This window comes from Capricornis sumatraensis, chromosome 13, assembly GCF_032405125.1.
Source record: "Capricornis sumatraensis isolate serow.1 chromosome 13, serow.2, whole genome shotgun sequence".
In the NCBI taxonomy this organism is placed as follows: domain Eukaryota; kingdom Metazoa; phylum Chordata; class Mammalia; order Artiodactyla; family Bovidae; genus Capricornis; species Capricornis sumatraensis.
The window spans coordinates 72115371-72133108 of NC_091081.1; the positions used below are offsets into that span (position 1 = coordinate 72115371).

The window sequence follows — 17738 nt, forward strand, 5'->3', positions numbered from 1 at the left end:
GGCAAGAGTACTGGAGTGGGGTGCAATTGCCTTCTCCACCTTAGGAAACACCAAACTAATTCTTTCCTCTGCTTCCTGAGAGCATTTGAAAATATAGAAATTGGGGGGGGGGGGGCTTACCAGAGTGTAAAGAATTAGCCTTCAATGCAGAAGACGTGAGTTTGATCCTTGCGTCAGGAAGATCCCTTGGAGGAGAGCATGGCAATCCACTCCAGTATTGTTGCCTGGAGAATCCCATGGACAGAGGAGCCTGGTAGGCTACAGTCCATGGGGTTACAGAGAGTCAGACATAACTGAGCAACTGAACAGCAGGAGAGTGGACCAGGGATAAGAGTATAAGATTGTTAAAGAATAGATCTCATTTTATTTTCTATCTCTATTAATCTCTTGCTGGGCTCTTTCTGTTAGTGATCTCCAGGTCTCTGAGTTTTTGAACTTTTTTTCTTTTTTTTACCCTTTGTTCCTTCCTTAAAGAAAGAAAGGCCTGTTATAATAGTAATGAATTATCTAATGGAATCCTGCTGCTGCTCCCTACTGCTCCATGTCTCTCTTTCTTTCATATATGTGTTGTCACACACAAGTATAATGTATACGGCTCAGACATATTAACAGACATCCCCGCCCACCATGCCCCCAATTAAGTTGCCAGCCCAATGCCTGACTCCCAGCCACTGGAGAACAGATTGCCTGTTACATCACTCAAGTCCATTATTCTTTTTTCTCCCTATGGCATATGCTCCTCCTAGGTGCTTTCCAGCTCATAGTTTAAACAGAGGCAAGACATATTCTGCATTTTAAGATTAATATTATATATCCTTGACTTTTACAAGCCTAGACACCCTGGGGACTGACATTTAATAGATGTTAATGGAATTTAATTTTTACACACCCTATGTGTGAACATTTATCTTCAAAAAAAAAAAAATGGTGTGAAACCTCATGAAACGTTATGTGGCACCAAGAAAATTTCACAACAAATTATTTTTCATTTTATATCCTTAAATCAAGTTATAGAGTCTGAGCAAAGTAGAAAAGCTGTCTTCTGAGATTTAGAATTTAAAACTTGAATATAATTATCATTAATTTATTACACTGAGTATCAATAGGCATTTTGCCAGTTATTACCATTACAAAATAGTTCAAATGAATGCCTAAAAAGAAACATTTAGAAACTTTGTCTAAGATAGGTTAAAAAAGAAAACCTATATTTTCATTGATTTTCATCAGGCGAGGGGTCCTCTCTGTAAAAAAAAATCTGGCCCCAAACATTAAATAATAATCAACATCATAAATGTTTTGGACATTTTTTTAAAAGGAAAGAAATTCTAATAAAGCAATACCACTTGAGAATACTTGTAATATTATAGGTACTTGACAGTGTGTGTTGAGTAAATTAATTTGGTGTTCTAAGACTGTGCCTAGGAGCATAATAGCCACTTGTATTTTTTAAAGTACATTTTTGTCTGGATGTAGAATAGTTTAATTACAAATTTTGGCTAATGTAATGATTCATGGAATTTGAATAATTAATTAAAGATAGAAGAAAATATCACCTTAGTAATCTTAAGTCATGAACCCACATACAAAAAACAAAAAACTATGGGTTTATTCTCTACATATTTAGAATGCTGAAATCTCTCCAGTTCCAATTAATGAAAAAAAAACCCTTCTCTTTTTGCTTCAGTGCCTGGCACTGAAGTGCCTACTTAATAAACATTTGATGAGTAAATGAATGATTTTGACAGTAGCCAGGCGCTTACAGCAAAATGAGGTAATGCAGGGCATTGTGAAGAACACGTGAGGAAACAGATCTGGGTTCCTGTCCTATATCTGTCACCAACCAGTGGTGTGACCTTAGGTAAGTGACTTGACTTTCATAGCCTCAACTTCCTTCATGTAAACATGGATGCTTGAGATGACCTTGAAAGGCCTTCTAGCTCCAAAAAGCTACAGTTCTAAATCTTTAAAACTGCCTGTTTTACTTTGGATTTTAGCCTTGTGTCTCTCCCTCCTGTTAAACCTACAAAACTTTTGTATTTGAGATTACACGTAGTTGCCTCTGGAACTAAATCTATTTAGAGAGGTTCAATATGCTAAGGCAAGCAGAAGAAAGAGCTTTGAGGGCTCACACGTAAAAGGCTTGAGCAAGTGCAGGAAAGGAGAGAGGTTAGTAGAAGTATCTGGAAAGTGTTTCTGTTGTTCGGACTAGTGAAGACTCCACATAGCAGGCTTTCTCTAGAGGTAATAGTAAGTTTTATTTATGACTGATTAGCAAGTGATTAATTTAGAAAAGGCTTCCCTTCCAAAGAGTGTACCAGGATGCTTTATTTCCTAATTGGGTACTGACTTGCACATAAATAAAGGGAGAATCACTGCTGCCGGCAGGGGAGACACTTTGACATGGCAGGTTTGTTCTTGTCTCTGCCCTGATTTACTGTATGACCTTAGGCAAGTCATTTATCTTTCCCCAAACCAGTTTCCCTAATTATAAAATGGAAATAAAAACACTTGCTGCCCGTCTCTAAGGATTAATGAGCAAGGTGAGCATCTCTCAGCTCACAGAGGGGAAAGGGCTGTAGATAAGCAAGCAAAGAAGCCCTTGGTAACACTGTTGGATTTTTCATACAACTGGGGAAAGGAAAAAAAAAAATAATAGCAATACAGCCTGGACCTTTCACTTTCCCACTCTAAAAACAAAATGCATTCCCCTAATACAACCAGTCAGATGTTTTCTGCATGTTCTCCAGAAGCTTCCTGGCTGAACACAAGCACTGAATCAATGCCTCCGGAGTTCTAACCCTCGCTCTCCTGTGAACAGTGGTGACATCTTGGGTGGGAGGAACAGGGATTCGTTTAGGTGCCTCCCTTACTTCTGTAGGATGTTGTTGTTTAGTCACTAAGTCATGTCTTGCTCTTTTGTGACCCGGGTGTACTAGGGCCCGCTAGGCTCCTCTGCCCACAGGATTTTCTCCCACAAGAATACTGGAGTGGGTTGCCATTTCCTTCTCCAGAGGCTCTTCCCATCTCAGGGATCAACCACTGTCTCCTGGAAGATTCTTTACCACTGAGCAACCAGGGAAGCCCATACTGTATAATAATATGATACTTGCCATATATACAGAGAAATGTGTAGGTTCCTGGCATATAGGAAGTTCCAAATAAATATCTGCGATATCTTCTTTTCTCAGCAGCATTATTCACAGTGCTGGAATATTTGCCTCCTACAAGTCAAAGGTCCTTATGAAACAGTGTCTGGGTACGAGGGTGAATCTGATGCAAAAGATAAACATTCGTATTTTAAAAGGGGGCCAGGAACTAGTATAAAACCTTGAAGATACTTCTTTCACTGAACTAAATCAAGTTTGTGGCAACTTGAACACCTTTTGGCACCCCACTCCAGTACTCTTGCCTGGAAAATCCCATGGGTGGAGGAGCCTGGTGGGCTGCAGTTGATGGGGTCGCTGAGGGTTGGACACGACTGAGCAACTTGACTTTCACTTTTCACTTTCATGCATTGGAGAAGCAAATGGCAATCCACTCCAGTGTTCTTGCCTGGAGAATCCCAGGGATGGGGGAGCCTGGTGGGCTGCCGTCTATGGGGTCGCACGGAGTCAGACACGACTGAAGCGACTTAGCAGCAGCAGCAGAACACCTTAAAATTCAGTCACGCAATCGCTAGGGGGCACTGTGAGTCCGCCTTGGCGCGAGAGAGGAGGTGAGCCGCGAGGGGCGGAAAGGGCTTAGTGCTTCCAGCGCCGAAGCGCGCAGAAGACGAGCATCCTAACAGAACCGACGACTCCAGCTCGAGCTCCGGAAGGGGTGACCCGGGTGACTCAGAGGGGATGGGGAAAGGCTACTTGCAGCCCCACGGCTCTCCGCGCTCGATTTCCCACCTCCCACCAGGTTCTTTCCAGGCAGATCCTTCCTGGCAACTGTTCTTAATCTGCTAGTCCCGAGGCTTGGGAACCCGGGTCATCCTCTTCCCTCCGCCCCCAACTATAGGGAATATTTTGGGTGCAATTAGGTGCGTTAGTTTCCCGCCTCAAAGGGCAAAAGCTATTTGATTCTTTAAGGGGTCTATTTCCCCAAAGGGGTTAAACTCTTCTGATTTAGGTAAAGCGGACCCTCTCCTCGCTCTAAAGACCAAATGTGCAGGTCTGGAAACGACACTGAAATTATCGTGGTCCACCTCCAGGGTCGGGGCTAGTGGCTGGCACGCCCCCATGGAGACTCCAGGAGAAATGTCCGGTTCAGGTCCTGAAATGGCTCAGGGGCGAAGCTGAATCGCCTTTCCCCGAAAAGAGAGGAGACAGTGACCCTGCCTACCGAGTACCTAAAACCCAAATTTCCCGAGCCCAAGAAGAGGTCAAGACACTCAAGAAAACTCGGGCGAGGTACTCGGGCTGTTCAACCTGCTCCTCGGGTCCCCGACCCCAGGGGCCTGTTCAGGTGTTGAGCACGATAGAGACAACTCAGTAGGTTTCGTTCTTCCCAAGAGCGTCTCCTCTAACGCGAGCTGGGTGGTGGTGTATCGATGTCCACGCGATCCCGGGGCGGGAGGCGTGCGCTCTGCTCTCCAGGCTCCGGTACTGAACACCTAGAAGTGCCGTCCCTGGAGGACAGAGCCACTTGGGGAGGTCGGGCAGGATGCTGGGTGGTGGCGGTGGGACCGGAAGGAAAGCGTAGTGGACACGAGGGTGAGAGGACCCGGTGGGGGACCGCAAGGGATGCGCCAGCGGAGGGAAAGCACAAACTTTCCCGGACCCCGGGGTCTAGGAAGCGCGAGCCAGGCAGAAGCACCAGCCTCTCCCACCGCCCGGTGCGCCCAGCTGTAGCGAGGAGGGGCCGAGCGCAGCGCCGGCTGGAAACGGGCGGTCCCCGCGTCGCGCCCACTCGCCGAGCCAAAGCGCCGCTGCTCCCGGCGCTGAGCGGTGGTCCTCCTGAGAAGCCGGACCGCCGGGCTCCGGCCTGCGCGCGGGCTCGGACGAAAGGGGGAATCCAACAGGGATCGGGAAACGAGAGGGGAAACTTGACCTCACAGCCTCGCCCAGCCTGGGTAAGTGCCCTTGGGCGGCCCGCGAGCGCGCAGGCTGGAGTCAGAGAGGCTCGGGAAGAAGTGAGCGCAGAGATTTCCACGGGCTAGAGAAAACGGATTTTAAAAGACACGTGAAAATCCATCCAAGGCTGCCGCTGGAGCCTGGCAGTTTGGAAGACCACCCCCTTCCCGCTAGGAGGACAACCGTGACTCGCACTCGCGGAGATCAGGCGCTCTTGGGCGGCCGCAGGTCTGCGCGGAGGGGGTGCCTCTCCAACGCGAGGCGCGCATTCAGACGCCCAAGGCGGCGGCCAGGGACTGAGATGCGGCGCGCAGCCGGGGGACTGTCCCGGCTGAGGAAGGTCCGGGGCGGAGCCGGGCACCGCTGACCTCGCGCGGGTCCGAGGGGTGTGCCCGGGCCCCGCCCGCCTCCGCCCCCTCGCGCGCCCGCCGTGCGCTCCTCCCCGCGGCGGCGGCGGCGGCGGCGGCGAACCCAGGGGCTGCGCGGAGCGGCTCGCCTAACCGCCAGTGCCTGCAAGCTCCGGGTTGCTTGGGGAATTCACTTGGCTGCTTTGCCGCTACTCCCTCCTCAGGCTTCTGATGGCTTTCTGTCTCCGGCGCTGTCCTCTTTAAAAGGAAAACTTTACCGAGATTTCATTTTCCCCTTTGGAGGAAGAGGATTAAAAGTTCTCAGAACTGGTGCCGCTCGGGCGCCTGGACGCTGTTTGCCGGCGGGGTTCCGGGGCCACCATGTGCACCAACATAGTTTACGAGTGGCTGAAAGCGCTGCAGCTCGCGCAGTACGCCGAGTCCTTCGTGGATAACGGCTACGATGACCTGGAGGTGTGCAAGCAGATCGGGGACCCGGACCTGGACGCCATCGGGGTGCGGGCGCCCGCGCACCGCCGCCGCATCCTGGAGGCCGTGCGCCGGCTGCGCGAGCAGGACGCCGCCGCCGCCGGCCTCTATTTCACGCTGGAGCCGCAGCCGCCGCCCGCGCCACCCGGGCCGTCCCCGCTCGCCGTCCCCACCCGCCGCCTGGGGGAGTCGTGCGGCGGTCCGAGCCAGGGCCCCCGCGGGGACCCCCGCGGCCAGACGACCGCCCCTCGCGGCAGGGAGCTGGTGAGCTACCCGAAACTGAAGCTGAAAATCATGATCCGGGATAAGCTCGTCCGCGACGGCATCCACCTGAGCAAGCCCCCGTACTCCCGCAAGGTAAGGAGGCGCCGCCCGGACGGCGCGGGGCGCGCGGCTGAGGGACCGCCCAGCCCGTCGGCTCCAGCGTGGGGCAGCCCATTCCGGGAGACGACGCGAGACGAGGATGCTTCGGGTGTTTGGGACCCTCTTCTGTGTTCTTTCTGTCTTCGCTCTTTTATTCCCTCCTCCCTGGTGTTAAGACAGGACCTCTCACCCAGGTGTTACTAATTCTCCACTAGGACCAAGTCCCCCGCGTAGTCTCAGTCAGCAACTGGACGCTCGGTGCTCCCCCAGGGGGGCCCCGGGCAGTTCTTGATAGCCTCCATGTAGTTTTGGGTCTAGGGGTACCAGAAGAATGGTTAAACCCCACATGGATCTCGACCTTTCTTTTTTCTCCTTCTTTTCCTTGCCTTTTCGAGAAGCTGCTAAGGGAAACTGGCCAACTCTTCATCAAAGAGTGAGAATTGATGCCCTGTTGCTCTCAATTCCATTCCGTCGAATCCCAGCACTGCTGCACAATTGGAACGGGAATGACTGACCTGAACAGTGTAGGGGAAAAGTTAACAGAAAGCCAAGCCGGTCCACTTGGGATAAGTTCCTTCGACTCAGGTAGAGGGAGGTGGTGGGTGCTCAGGACGCTGGAGGTCCTGGGGCCACGGAAGGTGCGCTGCTCCGTTCTGTGCTGGGTCATCAGTTTGGTTGATTATTAATTCAGATGAGATGAAGCAGGTGCAACGGACTTCTCAGTGGGTTCGAATGTGGGAAAGGAGGGCACAACCCAAGGAAGTGAGGTTTTCTGTCACCAGTGAGGAATTCCCTAGGGAAGGAGCCTGGAAAGAAGCAGGGAAGTTGTGGCAGCCTGTGTGTGAGGAAGGCTGAACTGTGGATTGGGGCGTTTAATGATTAACCGCAGAAAGTCTTCTTTCTTTCCAGAGCTCGGCCTCCAGCTGAGACTGTTGAGCTTAGGCTTCTGCAGTCATCCGGGTAGAGGGGTCCTAACTTGAAAGGAGGCAGTAGACAGTACAGGGAATCCTCAAGCCTGCCTGGGGTTACTGCAGGCAAAGGAGCGCCTCTGCGGGAAAGTCAGGACCGAGAAGAGGCCCAGGGGGAAAGGACGGTGGGGCTGCTCTTTTGTTTGTTTGTTTTTGGTGGTGCTGCTCTTGCTGGCGAGGAGTGAACACCGCGTGCGAACAGGGCCAGGCGGATAATCCACACGTCTGAAGACCATAATGTCTGGATTCAAGGAAGTTCCAAAGAAAACTGTAAAATGTAGACAACAGTATGTAGGGTAGAGGGGAATAGAAGGTTTAATATTATCCGTATGTTGTCTTGTAAGACAGATAGGCAGTTCAGATAATCTGCTTAAGAGAACACTTTTGTTTTATAAGAAGTCTTTAAAGAGGATAAAGAGGGCAAGTCTGGAGGACAGTTTGCCTCAAATTAAACATGTATTCCTGTTACCCACTCTGTTTCTGATGTGTGCGCCAAATAGTACAATGAAGAGGAGAATGTAGTTAGGCATACAGAGTTAGAGATCCACACACACATATATATCTGTATATATAGGGACATGTGTATATATAGGGACTTTGACTCTCAGTCAAAGTCATTCTTGGAGACAGGAGGTCAGAGGAGTTCAGGCCGCTCAGACTTCTGTGATAACAGCCCAGGAAGTAAGGTGGGCTTGGGCTGAGAGAGTGTGAGCACCTGGGTGCATGGTGAGCGCACGGGTCAAGTCCTGGCCAGAAAGGGATGCCAAGAACAAGTTCATATCACTTGGTATTGCTTATGCTTCAGGAGGAGCGCTGGGTGCTGGGCTGGGAGGACAGAGGAGAGGATGGGCTGTAGGCGAGGTTGACGTGCAGGAAGTAACACATTTTGATTCTGATGCTTAAAAAGACAGACTAGATATCAGACTTAGAATCTAAAAACGATCAGTGGAGGAGGATTCTAAGCCCATGAGTGTCCGGCCATCAGCTTTGGACTGTGCATTCCTGCCTAAATCAGTGTATGATATGGTGTATATTTGAGTAAGCGCAATTTATTGAAGAAAATTTCAGCTTACATTGTAGTACGATTTACTTTCCATGTAAATAATAATTTTGGTCAACTTCTATATGTAAATCCCATAACAATAACGTTTGATAATAAAAATGTACCCTCTTTCACTTTCTATGCATATGTAATTCTCTTTCTCAAACTGAAGAATAAAATGGGGCCAGAATATTTTTGTACCTCTTCCATTGATGCTCCCAACTGGGGACCAGAAAAATGTGGCTGACAAATTTAATTGTAAAAAAATTCTGTTACTTTATATATTTTTTGAAAGAAAAACACACTAAATTATAAATAATTATACTTAGAAACCAGAATATAATTAGTGACTCAGCATGCACATGTATAGTGCCAGATTATGTTGGTCATTCTGAATTTGTTGCTTATGTGTCCATTATCTCTGTCAGTTTTGGATTTTAGTTTATTTAAGATGTTTTTGGATGCAGCTTGTTTCTTTACAGACCGGTTTAGGACTCCTCTTTAAAATGTGATCCAGTTTTTAATTTCTTGAGATTCCTTGGCTCTGTTATGATCAGAAAATATAATATTTATTATGTGCATTTGGAATTCTGCTTATTAGAGAGGCCTCGCCTCTCCTTTATAGTCTCTGCATGGCTGATCCTTGTAAATTTTTTGTACTGTGGTGAGATTATTAGATGGTTTGAAAGCAGATTTTACCAAGGATGATCAAGGCAGGAATAGTGAGCCCTTACAGAAGAAAGTAAGTTGCAGAATTTCCCCGAAAATTACTTGAAAGAACTGTAGGATTGTGGTTATTTGCCTCAAGAACAGTTAATGTTGCCAGGAACTCTGCCACAGTGCTGTGTTCATTACATCTTATCAACAGTTGTTAATTTCCTCTTTTAGGTCAGTTAAAGTGTAAGAAAAATAAGTTTCTCTTTGTTTCCCAAAGGCAGTATAGCTTTGGCAAGAGCACTGCTTAAAATCTAAAAACGTTGAATGACTCCCTCCTTTGCCCTGTTCTTAGCTTCTCTGACTGTGGTGATTTTCTACCTTCATGAAATGAGGACATGTTTTCACAAAGTAAGGATTAGGTAAAGCTTTGTATAAGAAAGAAAGGAAGTGAAGTTGCTCAGTCATGTCCCACTCTTTGTGACCGCATGGACTGTAGCCTACCAGGGCCCTCTGACCATGGGATTCTCCAGGCAAGAATACTGGAGTGGGTTGCCATTTCCTTCTTCAGGGGATCTTCCCAACCCAGGGATTGAACCCAGGTCTCCCTCATTGCGGGCAGACACTTTACCATCTGAGCCACCAGGGAAGCCCCTTCTCAATACTTTACCAAGCTTCTCTCTGTGGAGGCTCTGCCAGGCTCCAGGTTACTGAGATAGGCAGAATGCACCAGCCCTGCCCTCAAGGAACTTGTGATCTGGTGGGGAAGACGGAATAGAATGAACAACAATGAGAAGGTATGCTGATTGCTTTCATGGGAGGCACATGAGCCATGGACAGGTGCCTCCAATCTAGTCTGGGGAGGCGGGATCATGACAGGCTTTCTAGAACCGGTCTTTAGCCTGGGAACTGAACGATGCAGGGGTTAGCCTGAAGGAGAGGAGGGACCTAAAGGGAACAAGTGTTCTAGGCAGAGAGAATAGTGTGTGCAAGGGCCAGAAAGTGAGGGATGGCACCATCCAGCAGGGCAGAGGGGATGTAGAGGGATTCGGTCTGGCTGGAGTGCTTGGAGGAAGTGGCAGGAGGTGGAGACAGGCCGGGGCTGGTCCTGAATGCACTTGGACTGTACCCCAAGAGGGGACCTATTGATGGATCCTGACCAGAGATGGAGTAAATGATTAGGATGAGGTTGCAGTGTCAGGAGCCACGTGCTGCAGCCTGGACTGCTTGGTGACAGCGGGAGGTGCCATGGAAGTAAGTGAGCCAGGATTGGATGACTATTTGAATGACAAGGGTGAGAGAGGAGGGAGGTTGAGATGACAAGCAGAGAGTTCCAGTCTAGGGTTGTGATGCCCTCTCTTGAGTAGGGAACCCAGGAGAAAAGCAAGTTTAGAAACAAAGATAGTGCCTTCGGGTTTAAACGCACTGAGTTTCCAATGCTGGAGGCATATTTGTACATATTTATCTAGTTCAGTTCAGTTCGGTCACTCAGTTGTGTCCTACCCTTTGCGACCCCATGAATCTCAGCACGCCAGGCCTCCTTGTCCATCACCAACTCCCGGAGTTCACTCAGACCCACGTCCATCGAGTCAGTGATGCCATCCAGCCATCTCATCCTGTGTCGTCCCCTTTTCCTCCTGCCCCCAATCCCTCCCAGCATCAGAGTCTTTTCCAGGGAGTCAACTCTTCGTATGAGGTGGCCAAAGTACTGGAGTTTCAGCTTTAGCATCATTCCTTCCAAAGAACACCCAGGGCTGATCTCCTTTAGAATGGACCGGTTGGATCTCCTTGCAGTCCAAGGGACTTTCAAGAGTCTTCTCCAACACCACAGTTCAAAAGCATCAATTTATCTAGTTAACAGTTAGAAATATGGCGATGGAGCAGAGAAAAGATGCTATTGCAAAAGATACAGATTTGGGAGTTGTCCCCATGTTGGACCCACAAATATGACTGAACTGTAGAGGGAGAAGAGAGAAGGGACCCAGACAGAACCCTGGGGAAAACCAGGATTTGGGAGACGGGCAGAGGATGAAAAACCTCGGAGGGAGGAGAAAGGGTGAGTCATTGGAAGCAGTGTTGCTTCAAGGAGGAGGGACTGGTCAGGAGGTCAGAGTGTGACCAAGCAGGATAAGAACTAAGTGTATCCATGGGAAGGAGCAGCCATGCCAGCGGGGATGTTTGAAATAGCAGGTTAAAGTGATGGGCCGAGAGGAAGTAAAAACGGGGAGCACAAACTTTTTCTTTTTAAAGACTTAATTTTTTAAAAGAGCAGTTTTATTTTTTTTAAGATTTTAAAATAAGATTCTTTTATGTGGACCATTTTTAAAGTCTTTATTGAACTGGTTGCAATATTGATTCTGTTTTATGCTTTGGTTTTTTTGGCCATGAGGCATGTGGGATCTTAACTCTCCGATCAGGGATAAAACTCATATGCCCTGAATTAGAAGGCGAAGTCTTAACCACTGGACCATCCTGGAAGTCTCTAAAAGCACAGTTTTAAGTTCATAGCAAAACTGAGAGAATGGTACAGAGATTTCCTGTATACCCCTGCCCCTACACAAGCATGGTTGCCTGTCTTATCTGCATCCCCCTCCAGAAGTGGTACATTTGTTACGGTTGATAAACTTAGATCAGTACATTGTAATCATCTAAAGTTCAGATTTTACATTAGGGCTCACTGTTGATGGTATACATTCTGTGACTTTGGACAAATGGATACTGAATGACATATAGCCATTGTTATGGTATCAAGCAGAGTATATTCACTGCCCTAAAAATCCTTTGTGTTCTGCCCATTCATCCCTCTCTTTCCCAAGCCCTGGGAACAAATGATTCTTTTTTTTTTTTTTTGCTATCTCCATCATTTTGCCTTTTCCAGAACATCACATAGTTAAGAGTTCAGTAGCCATTTCAGATTGGTTTCTTTCTCTTATTAGCGATAGGCATTTATGATTCCTCTGGGTCTTTTCATGGCTTGATAGCTCATTTCTTTTTAGTGCTGAGTCATATTCCATTGTCTGGATGTACTGCAGACAACTTTTTAACGAAGTCAGACTGAGAAGATAGAACTGAAGCTACATCTGGAAGAAGGGGGAATTTGGGTCAAGCGAGGAGTTTTGTGAATTTGTATTTTCTTGAGAATGAGAGAAGCTATAGTATGTCTAAGTGTTGGTGGGAGACTCTCAGGGAGAGGGAGCCTGTGAAGATAATGGGAGAAAGGAAATGACCCATGAGATCAAGGAAGTGGAGGGAATTGTGTCCAGAGAACTGGTAGGAAAGGGGGTGGAGGTACTTTCTCTGTGACAGAGGGGTGGAGAGGAAGGATGGATGAACAGACTGGGAACTTTGTTGGGGTGACATTGAAGAGTCTTGCTTTCTCTCTCTGCCCACATGATTCCAGTGAGGGGATAGATGGAGAGATTAGAGATTTTTGGCAAACATTGTGTTAATAGATTAATAGTAGGTATTTTGAATCTGGTGTTTATGCTGCTGCTTCTGTTGTGTCCAACTCTTTGTGACCCCATGGACTATATATAGCCTGCCAGCCTCCTCTGAAAACTGGAGTGGGTTGCCATGCTCTCCTCTAGGGGATCTTCCCGACCCAAGGATTGAACCTGTGTCTCCTGCATTGCAGGCAGATTCTTTACTACTGAGGCACAAGGGAAGCACCTTTGCCTAAATAGAAATATTATTGAACAATGCTAAAAGGATTTATATAAGTAAACATGAATAGAAACCACACTCACTATTCATATATTTGTGCTGCAGGTTATAAGCTATGTATGATGTTGTGTTATGTAAGTTTGGCCATGTTTGTGCATGGGGGTTATGGTAGATGTGGATGGTTCAGTTCAGTTCAATTGCTCAGTCATGTCTGACTTTTTGCCACCCCATGGATTGCAACATGGCAGGCTTCTCTTTCAATCAACAACTCCTGGAGCTTGCTCAAACTCATGTCCATCAAATTGGTGATGCCATCCAACCATCTCATCCTCTGTCGTCCCCTTCTCTTGCCTTCAATCTTACCCAGCATCAGAGTCTTTTCCAATGAGTCAGTTCTTTACATTACATGGCCAAAGTGTTGGAGCTTCAGCTTCAGCATCAGTACTTCCAATGAATATTCAGGACTGATTTCCTTTAGGATGGACTGGTTGGATCTCCAAGAGACTCTCAAGAGTCTTCTCCAACAACACAGTTCAAAAGCATCAATTCTTCGGCGCTCAGCTTAACTCTCACATCCATACATAACTACTCAAAAAACCACAGCTTTGACTAGATGGACTTCTGTCGACAAAGTAATGTCTCTGCTTTTTAATATGCTGTCTAGGTTGGTCATAGCTTTTCCTTCAAGGAGCGAGCATCTTTTAATTTCATGGCTGCAGTCACCATCTGCAGTGATTTTGGAGCCCAAGAAAATAGTCTTTCACTGTTTCCATTGTCTCCCCATCTATTTGCCATGAAGATGTGGATGGTAGGGAACTGTAAAAGTATCCTATTTTCTAGCAGACTTGGGGAAGCAGAAGGGAGCTCTAGGGTAGTTCGTGGATGGAGCAGGTATATAAGTTTCACTGGAAAATACCTCCTAGGCACACGCTACCAACTAGAGCTGTTTCAGTTAGTATAACCTTACTTAATAATACTATAGGAGTGTTAAACTTCATTCACGCCTCAGAGTTTCATGGTAATAGGGTTATTCATAGGTGTCTGGGAGAGATGGCTTGGGATGAAGGTGTTTGGAGGTAGCTTGAGGGCTCCTGTGTCTGGCACCAGGGTGAAGGATATAGAAGAAATATTTAGAAAGAGAGAGGTTGGCACAGATAGGCTTGTGTCCTTTGGAGTTGTGCCTTGGGTCCTGGCAGAAGCTGAAATGACAATAAATATCCCTTCTCCCAAGAATTTCTGCCCTTATGAAGTTACTTTGGACAGACTGGAGGTTGGCAAATTTCAGTTTTTTCAAATCAAATCAATATCATCAAGTATCCTCAATCTGGGCAAGAAATGATCTTTCTAGGTTTTTTTGTTTGGTTGGTTGTATTCCCTGAAAAGAATACTCTGGATAAAAGAGAGAGAGAGGAGATGAGCTTGGGTGCTGGCAGGGCTGCCCGTTTCATCATGCTCCTCATAGTTTAGTTTCTATGGAGTTTCAGCATCCGTGGACCCTCGGCCATCCATCCATCCATGCATCCATCAATCCATCCGCCCACCCTATTTGATAAACATTAAGCAAATGCCATGTGCCAAGCCCTTGGCTTTATAATAGAGAACTAGACAGATATCCTTCTGCTTACTCTTTAATGGACCTTGATGTTGAGGGTCCAGCCCATTGCCTGACGTGGAATGAATGCACCATGTAAAAGTTGAATATTACTTCCAAAAGTTAGTGAGGATTGGAGAATTTTATGCTTGTGTTTATTTCAAATGTTAAAAAAAGATCAACTGTGGTTGAGACTCCGGTCAGGTGATGAAGTTTAAAGTCAAAATGTGTTTCTTCATTAAGTAGTATCAAAGAAGAACTAGGACTTAAGGTGCTATTCTTGCAGGTCATTCGAAAAGAAGATACTGGCAGCAAGGCCAGGACCAGGGTAAGGTAGGGGGAGCCAAGGTACAAAATTGAAGAAAGGGATCACCCTCGGGGCTGTGCCACCCTGGGCAGGCTGCCATTAACAAAATCAATCCCTTACCAGGAAATAGCGGATATTTGTGGGCATTGCAGGGAGCCTTCAAGTCGAACCCTGGGCAGTCACCTACCCTTCAGATACTCAGAACCTGCCTTCAACAGCAGGGTGCTGAGAGCCTAGTTAGAGAGCTGAGCTCCCAAACTAAGAGGACATGGTTTCTATGGTGATGGCAGCCCACTTAGGTCATCCAGGTGAGAGAGGCTTGTGGGTTCCTGTTACTACTCTGTTGACATGATGGTCTAGTGGTTAAGAGCACAGGCTCAGAACCAGACTGCAGAGTTCATGTCCCAGCTCTGCCCCATACAAGGTCATCTTTGGCTCCTCTCTCTGCTGTGTGCTTAGTCACCCAGTCCTGTCTGACTTTTTGTGACCCCATGGACTGACCTGCCAGGCTCCTCTGTCCATGGGATTCTCCAGGCAAGTTTACTGGAATAGGTTTCCATGCCCTCCTCCGGGGGATCTTCCCAATGCAGGAATCCAACCTGAGTCTCTAATGTCTCCTGCATTAGCAGATAGATTCTTTAATGTCTGAGCCACCAGGAAAGCCCAGGAGTACTGGAGTGGGTAGCCTGTTCCTTCTCCAGGGGATCTTCCAGACCCAGGAATCGGACCAGTGTCTCCTGCATTCCAGGCTGATTCTTTACCAGCTGAGCTAACTGAGAAGCCCCTCTCTAAAAAGTCATAATACTCATGACTCTTAAGGTGATTGGTCCTTGTACAGGTGGCACTAATGGCAAATTTCCTGTCAATGCAGGAAATTTAAGAGTTGTGGATTCGAACCCTGGGTCAGGATGATCCACTGGAGGAGGAAATGGCAACCCACTCCAGTATTCTTGCTGCGATAATCACATGGACAGAGGAGCCTGGTGGGCTGCATGATTAGATAAGCTAATACCCTTGAACTTATTAGAACAAAATTTCTATCCGTTTCTTAGGACTGTGATCATAAAGTCCCACAAACTGGATGTGTGAAACAACAGGAATTTATTCTCTGCTGGTTCTGGAGGCTAGATGTTCAAAACTAAGGTTCAGTAGAGTCTTGCTCCAAGATGCTAAAGGTCTGCACTGATATACCTACAGGTTTCCCAAAGCACCTTCAAACAGCACATCTCTCCCTGCCGCTGGGAGGAGAGGCACTGCCGACCTGCTGGAGCATATGCCCACTGTCCAAGCTGTCTGCATGGCAGCCTGGACCTGGTGCCCAGCCTTCCCTTGCTCTGAAAGTGCAAGTGTCAGTCGCTCAGTTGTATCTGACTCTTTACGACCTCGTGGACTGTAGCCCACCAGGCTCCTCTGTCCATGGAATTTCTCAGGCAAGAATACTGGAGTGAGTAGCCATTCCCTTCTCCAGGGGATCTTCCCGACCAAGTATCAAACCCAGGTCTTCTGCACTGCAGGTGGATTCTTTACTGTTTGAGCTACCAGGGAATCCCTTGGTCTGGGCTCCACTCAAACGAATGGATTTGGGGGGTCTTTTGGTAAAAGGGCTGAAGCAGCACATCCAGAAGGGGCATAAGTTTTCTCCAGAATCCAAAGGGGCACTGTGCCCCTTCTTTGATTGTCAGAGCGGCCAGACGTAACAGCTCATCCTTACTTTAGATAGGATGTCTCGGTATAACCCACACCACTGGACTCTTGAGAGTTGCATTGAGATAGAAAGCCCCTGAATTTTTGATGGATTTCCCACTTTCTGACATGCAAAAGTCTTACCAGTCCATCTAGAGCAGTTGCTACGTCTTGCCCACAAGGTCCAAGCAGCGTGATGTCATGAGTATAGTGGTCCAGTGTGTCATTTTTCGGAAAGGAAAGGCATTTGGAAGAACACTGCCCATGGTGAGGGCAGGTACATCCAGGACCGTGATAGTTATCACTTTTCAAGGTCGTAGTCTGTGTACAGCTAGAAACAGCATCGAATCCTTGGCTTATAGCTAAGGCTTCTTATTGCTACTGCCAGCACGTGAGCTAAAGGTTTATAACAGTTATTTTCTAAGGTTTATGAAAAATGCTCTTTCAGATCAAACTGCTGATTTGGGCTTGAGGAGGTTTGGGTGGAGTAGGAAGAGAATCCTTGTTTTCAGTCAATATGAAAGTATTAAGTACAAGAAATTGTGGATCATGCCAAAAGGCATTAAGTATACAATCTGTCTTACATAGAGACTAAGTGATATCTAATAGTTTAAACAGATTTCATTACCGCTTCTAATTGAAATAAATGGTCTGATGAGCTCTTAAAACCTTCCTATTATGTTTCCATAAAGTTATAAATACTAACAAAATAAGATTTACCACATTTGGAACATGCTCAAAAGACAAGGAAAACAGTTCGTGTGTATTCTTTACCAAAATCCTAATGAACAGATATTCCAGTTTTAAGGTGTTTTTCTTAGAGCATAACTTTATAATGAGACTAGAGATGAACCTGTTGATTTGACACCTGTATTTTTTTTAGCACTCTTCCTCTATGACAAGATTATTTTAAGTACAATCAGAGAATAATACACAGTATTCATTTCTTGATTTTTTTTGTTTTAAACAGTTAACAATTAATATAAGGAATGCATTTCAGTTTTAAAGAACTCAAATTTAGTAAAACCATTTCATCTATGAAATAGAATTTGCATTTAACCAAACTAACATACGACTCCCTTGCATTTTGTACCAGTTTGTGCTTTGTTTCCCTGTTTTGACTTTTCAACGCAAATGAAAACTATTTAAGTGGTCGCATAAGAAGAATAGAATTGAACTAATTCAAGTTTTTTTTTTTTAACAAATCATGGTGCTATCATTGTTTATTTTCAGTCTGTTTGACTTATTCATGTAGTACCATGGGAGAGACATGACCACTTTTACCAACTTGTTTTAGAAAAGGATTCTTATAACCAAGTTTGTGGGTTGGTGCCAGTTATATAACCAGGAGTTCTCTGAATTAACTCTCATGTAGAACACGATGCTTATAAAACGACAGGTAATAAAAGATGCTAGTTTGAAGTGAATGTAATACCATTATCACTTGACAATAACTGTGACAAGAAGTTAGGCCACAATAACTGTGGCCTAGAAGTTAGGCCAACAAAAGATTTTTTCAGGGAGAAATGTTGTATCACTGACATTGTTTAGCGTTTCTTTAGGGCATGCTCATA

The 17738-nt window shown here is 46.4% G+C and overlaps 1 protein-coding gene across 1 annotated transcript in view; it reads left to right on the top strand.

The window, feature by feature from the left end:
* Positions 1–5785: 5785 nt before the first annotated feature.
* The window catches only part of SAMD5 (sterile alpha motif domain containing 5), a 58160-nt gene continuing 46207 nt past the window's right edge, over positions 5786–17738 (top strand). Inside the window, exon 1 of the mRNA XM_068984831.1 lies at positions 5786–6250. Within this exon, the coding sequence (XP_068840932.1) occupies positions 5786–6250 (465 nt within the window). The remainder of the gene's footprint in view (positions 6251–17738) is intronic.